General features: G+C 44.8%; 1 protein-coding gene across 3 annotated transcripts in view; it reads left to right on the plus strand.

Annotated features, from left to right (window-relative positions):
- Positions 1 to 4104, plus strand: part of LOC118384067 (huntingtin-interacting protein 1-like) — a 41715-nt gene extending 37611 nt beyond the window's left edge. For all 3 annotated transcript variants that reach the window (XM_035770423.2, XM_035770417.2, XM_035770430.2), the window contains exons 27-31: positions 219 to 324; positions 1314 to 1437; positions 1560 to 1621; positions 1721 to 1838; positions 1968 to 4104. In XM_035770423.2, the coding sequence (XP_035626316.1) occupies positions 219 to 324; positions 1314 to 1437; positions 1560 to 1621; positions 1721 to 1838; positions 1968 to 1978 (421 nt within the window). In that variant the 3' untranslated portion in view covers positions 1979 to 4104. The remainder of the gene's footprint in view (positions 1 to 218; positions 325 to 1313; positions 1438 to 1559; positions 1622 to 1720; positions 1839 to 1967) is intronic.
- Positions 4105 to 6178: the final 2074 nt, after the last annotated feature.

Raw genomic sequence — 6178 nt, forward strand, 5'->3', positions numbered from 1 at the left:
TTTTCTTCTAACGTAACCTCGTATTACTGCACCGGAGCACTGTTACAGCAGTGTTGTTACTACTCTACAACACCATGGTATTCTGGAATACACTCATTTAGGCCACAGGTTTTTCCTGACTACACGACTCCAGCTCCTTACTGTATAGCCTATAACCGTTGAAATAGTAGCATGATGTACTACATTACCCATAATGCTCTGCGTAATGTTTCCCATAGAGATGCAGCAGACCTGGTGGTGCAGGGCAAGGGCAAGTACGAGGAGCTGATGGTGTGTTCGCATGAGATTGCAGCCAGCACTGCACAACTGGTGGCCGCATCCAAGGTGAGACGGTACTTCTTGTGTGGTGATATCAATCAATCAAATATATTTATAAAGCCCTTTTTACATCAGCCGATATCACAAAATGTTGTACAGAAACCCAGCCTAAAACCCGAAACAGCAAGTAATGCAGACGTTAGAAGCATAAAAACTCCCTAGAAAGGCCAAAACCTTGGAAGAACCTAGAGAGGATTCAGGCTCTGAGGGGTGGGCCAGCCCTCTTCTGGCTGTGCCGGGTGGAGATTATAACAGAACATGGCCAAGATGTTCAAACGTTCATAGATGACCAGCAGGGTCAGATAATAATAATCACAGTGGTTGTAGAGGGTGCAACAGGACAGCACCTCAGGAGTAAATGTCAGTTGGCTTTTCATAGCCGATCATTCAGCGTTAGAGACAGCAGGTGCGGTAGAGAGAGAGTCCAAAACAGCAGGTCCGGGACAAGGTAGCACGTCTGGTGAACAGGTCAGTGTTCCATGGCCGCAGGCAGAACAGTTGAAACTGGAGCAGCAGCATGACCAGGTGGACTGGGGACAGCAAGGAGTCATCATGCCAGGTAGTCCTGAGGCATGTTCCCAGGCCTCAGGTCCTCTGAGAGAAGATAAATAATTAGAGGGAGCATACTTAAATTCACACAGGACACCGGATAAGATGGGAGAAATACTCCATATATAACAGACTTACCCAAGCTCCTCTACACAAACTATTGTAGCATAAATACTGGAGACTGAGACAGGAGGGGTCGGGAGACACTGGCCCTGTCCGACGATACCCCCGGACAGCCCAAACAGGCAGGATAAAACCCCACCCACTTTACCATGTGGTAACTGAAACTGTGCATGTGTGCGTGAGACACTCACAACCGGATGTACATATGCCAACCTACATCTCTCTCATCACTTGGTGTGTCAACCATATCTCTACATGTGTTTAACACACACCCATGACCCATTCGTGTTGGTAACCCAGCCACTCTCTGGTCTGTTGGGCAGGTGAAGGCAGACAAAGACAACGCCAACCTGGGCCGCCTGAAGCTGGCATCCAAAGGGGTCACACAGGCCACCGCCGGAGTTGTAGCCTCCACCAAGTCCGGGAAGTCCCAGATCGAGGAGAAAGGTGAGTGGATTAACATTAGTGTGGCCATGGATTTACAGTGAGAGATCAACATGACTTAATGTTTTGTGACTGAATGCTGAATGTCTTTCTTTCTCTCTCCCTCCTATGACTGTGTGCTCTAGACACCATGGATTTCTCCAGTATGACCCTCACTCAGATCAAGAGGCAGGAGATGGACTCTCAGGTAAGAGCAGTGTGTGTGTGTGTGTTACAGGTCTAAGTAAACAGTGTTTTTGTGTGTGTTACAGGTCTAAGTAAACTGTGTTTTTGTGTGTGTTGTCAGGTTTCGGTTCTAGAGCTGGAGACAAAGCTGCAGAAGGAGCGAGAGCGTCTAGGAGAGCTAAGGAAGAAGCACTACGAGCTGGCCGGGGTGGCCGAGGGCTGGGGGGAGGAGGGCGAAGGTGCGTATGTGTGTCTCAACATGATTACTCAGAGGCACTATGGCAGAAATAGCAGTTGTGTGTGTGATTTCTTTTTGGTCTTTTGGTTGTGTTGAAGCCCAGTCTAATATTCCTCTACTCTTCTCACAGGTACAGGTTGAGGTTTGCTCCCCACCTCTCCTCCAACCACAAGACTGACTTCTCTCTCGCTCTGCCTCTTGCCTCATTTATACACTCTTCAGTCTTTCTCTTCCTATTTATTTTTACATTTTTATGAAAGCCAAATAAAAAGGTGCTTTTTTAAAATGCTCCTCTTGCTCCCGGTGGCTTCCAATGGGACAGTGATGAGGAGGGAAAGTGACGGGGGATGGATTGACTACCTCCCTGGCCCCTCTCCCTCGACTGTTGAGGAATAGCACACCTGCTGATGGATCCTTTGTCTTCTACCAACGGTTCGTTTTGTCCCAGTGGGAGCACCACTAGTGTGTGTGTGGAGCGACCAACCACGAGCACAAGTTCTTCATAACCAGACATCCTACAATGCATTGCACAAGGGCCAATCCCTCATCAGAGGGAGACTTGACTGATTGCCAGTTAGACCCCACCCAATGTCTCATCAGTGCAACAAAAACAGGCGTGTGTGTTTTTCTCCCACTAAACAGTTGTTGCGTTGTTATTCTAAGTCGTAGAGTTGTTGCCCTCGCCAGTTTTCTTTTCTCCTGGGTCCTCTTTTTTCCTCTCACTGTGAGCTTTTACCTCTCTAACCCAAACCCCGTCTGAGCTATATGCCCACCGAGATACGGACTTCTGCCTTTTTGCCTCCTGGTTTAAAGACCATGATGACTGTTGTTGTTGTTATTAGAGTTGACTGTTTAGACACCCAGCTACCCTGAGGATACACTAGAAATAGATCTGTCCCTGAAGTGAGCTCTGTCTGTTGAAATTAATGGGGTTTAGGTTCTCTAAAGACAGTAGTGTGGCGTGTCTGACCAGAGAGGACTGCTGCTGATGTTGAAGTGGTGTGTGATGCTCTGGGGCTGCTTTGAACCCCTGGTTGTGTTCATTAGGCACAACACAGAAGAAAACGGAGTGAATCTAAAAGGTACTACCTGAACGTGTCCAATAAGAAACACTTGTTTTCGTTTTCCTTTACAAAACTGTATCCTACACCTTGTCCTATTGAACACGACCCTGATCATGCTGGACCGTTGATTGGCTGTTTGGCTGTGAGCTTCCTGGTCTCTGTAACGTAGCTGGAAAATGGACTTCAATAAGCTGCCATCTGATAATTTACTATTTTTTTCCCTCGAGGGGCTCCCCCACATTGATTTGAAAGGAATGGACTTAAGAAAGATGGTGGAGTGAGCAAGTAATAAGCAGAAAGGCAGGGAATTGGAATGCAGCCATACACACCCACAACGTAGCTGTAAAGCCTAGACAGAGAAACTTCCATCTGTCTGCAATAGCAATAACACCTGGGCCGTGTTCATTAGGCACCAAACGGAAGAAAACTAAAACGGGGAGTATATACCTAGACCTGTCCAATAAGTTACATTGACACAAGAGGGCAGTGTTTCACAGCAGAGCTACTACATTACAGAGACTCGTCATGAATTCTCCTCCACCTCTCTCTTGCCAGTGGACACTAGTGCTCTTCAATCTGGCTTTATGAAAAGAAATGGGAACATCGTATGTTGTCGAGTACACAATGAGTTAGGTTAGTAGGGTTTCATCCGGTATTTGTTTTCCTTTGAAGTACTTCAGCTTCTCTTGAGCTTGTCTGGCGCAATGGAACCAATGAAATGGTCCCAAATGTGCTTCAAAACACACCCATCTGGCACTCCAGTCAGGCTCAATGAAAAGCAATGCAATTCAAAAATGTATGAATCCTATTTGGACCCAGATCTGGTTTAATCATAGCATACTTTCTCTTTTGAGTTTGTCTTCCTGTGTGTCTTAATGCCCCTTTGAGTATTTAATATTCTGCTATGCTTTTGGCTGTTTTCTATAAAAAGTTGTGACACTGGGTATTTAATGACGATTTAGCGGTGTACTTCCGTCACTACTTCCTGGTTATTAACCTCTCACCCTTTGGTTTGTGTCTGTAGTCCAACCAGCTCAGCCAGCCTTTCAAACTGCCGCTCACTGTAGTCGATGAGAAACAAACAGTACTCAAAATAACATTTGAAATTATGTCTTTTTATGATATACTAAAAACTATGTATGTGGGTTTGTTTTATTTTTTCAGTTTTTAAAATAAATATTTCAACTCATTAATATGACCAAAGCTTGTTTGTTTAGTTATTTTGCTCACTTCGATGAGGACTGGTCAAGGTAAGCTGCTGCAATTTTTTCAGTCCTTGAAATTTTCATGAATATTTAATTAGTTCATGAACCCTTAAGTGATTAGGAAAATGTATCATTCAAATGATTAAGTGAGAGACTCGTAGGCTATTTCCAGATAGCCCGTCCCATTCCTCTTGTAGGACGCTATCTCATCATGTACTCTTTCTAAGGATTCTATGAGATGTAATGCACTGGGGAAAATGGGGATAATTATTATGACCCTTTTTAATCATTGTGATTGATACAGGAGCTGTAGGATGGATATCTGTCTCTGTACTGTCTAGCGTGGATTAATGTCAACATTTAATTATTGTTTAAATGTAGGAAGATTACCAAAATTCCTTCTGTGTGAGTTGTGCAGTAATACTGTTATATAAGTGTGATTAGTTGTGGCCCGGAACACTGTGTTGTTCAATCTCAAGACAATGGGACTAAAGGTAGATGGCGAGGGGGGGGGGGTAGTAGTCATATTAACCCAGTATTTACCAGTGTTGTGGAGAAATGTCTCCCTCTTCTCAATAATAAGGTTTCTACTATGTGAGGGAGCCCACAATATCACAAAACAATTACATTGTGTCAATCCATATCTTTCATATCACTCAATCTATTCAGCACAGTATTGAATAGTAGGCCCCTAGTGTTTACACAGTTCCATTCCTACCATTGTTACTGCTATACTATACACAATAAGATTACGTTATGCCTGGACTGGAGAAAGAACATATCCTCTTTCAATGTTCAGCTAGAGCCTTTGTGGAGAGTTTTGATTTGATTTATTGCATGGAAAACAAAGTTGTGGTCGAATAAACTCTCCAATTGATCTGAGTAGACTAATACTAATGCACCAATATCCTGCTGCCTTTTCCACTCATTAAAGAAAGACCTTTTAACAAATACCGAGAGTCATTCCTGATTAAAGTCAATTCCTTGACGTCTGTACAGGACCTTGCTGTCAACATCAATGCCCAAGTAAGTACACTGTTGGTTAAAGTTATGTACAGCCGTTTAGCATTTGTCTTTTGCATTCTTTGAACACCGCTCCTTATTGTAACACAAGGCTTCTGTGGGGTTTGCCTGTCATGTAGAACAGAATCGTGTCTGTCTGCTCTATTCATTATGTTTCTGTCTGCAACATTCTGAACGTTTCACATCATGAAATAGACCCCTGTATCCAGCGTAATGATCAGTCTATAACTGTTCTGATAGCCCTTCATTATCAACTCAGCAAATAAAGAAACGTCCTCTCACTGTCAACTGAGTGTATTTTCAGCGAACTTAACATGTGTAAATATTTGTATGAAGATGACAAGATTCAACAACTGAACAAGTTCCACAGACATGTGACTAACAGAACTGGAAGAATGTGTACCTGAACAAAGGGGGTCAAAATCAAAAATAACAGGTCAGTATCTGGTGTGGCCCCCAGCTGCATTAAGTACTGCAGTGCATCTCCTCCTCATGGACTGCACCAGATTTGCCAGTTCTTGCTGTGAGATGTTACCCCACTATTCCACCAAGGCACCTGCAAGTCCCTGGACATTTCTGGGGGGAATGGCCCAAGCCCTCACCCTCCGATCCAACAGGTCCCAGACGTGCTCAATGGGGTTGAGATCCGGGCTCTTTGCTGGCCATGGCAGAACACTGACATTCCTGTCTTGCAGGAAATCACCCACAGAATGAGCAGTATGGCTGGTGGCATTGTCATGCTGGAGGGTCATGTCAGGAAGAGCCTGCAGGAAGGGTACCACATGAGGGAGAAGGATGTCTTCCCTGTAACGCACAGCGTTGAGATTGTCTGCAATGACAACAAGCTCAGTCCGATTATGCTGTGACACACTGCCCCAGACCATGACGGGCCCTCCACCTCCAAATCGATCTCACTCCAGAGTACAGACCTCAGTGTAATGCTCATTCCTTCGATGATAAACGCGATTCCGACCATCACCCCATGTGAGATAAAACCGCGACTAGTCAGTGAAGGGCACTTTTTGCCAGTCCTGTCCAGCGACGGTGGG

This window comes from Oncorhynchus keta, chromosome 1 (assembly GCF_023373465.1).
Source record: "Oncorhynchus keta strain PuntledgeMale-10-30-2019 chromosome 1, Oket_V2, whole genome shotgun sequence".
NCBI classification, from domain to species: domain Eukaryota; kingdom Metazoa; phylum Chordata; class Actinopteri; order Salmoniformes; family Salmonidae; genus Oncorhynchus; species Oncorhynchus keta.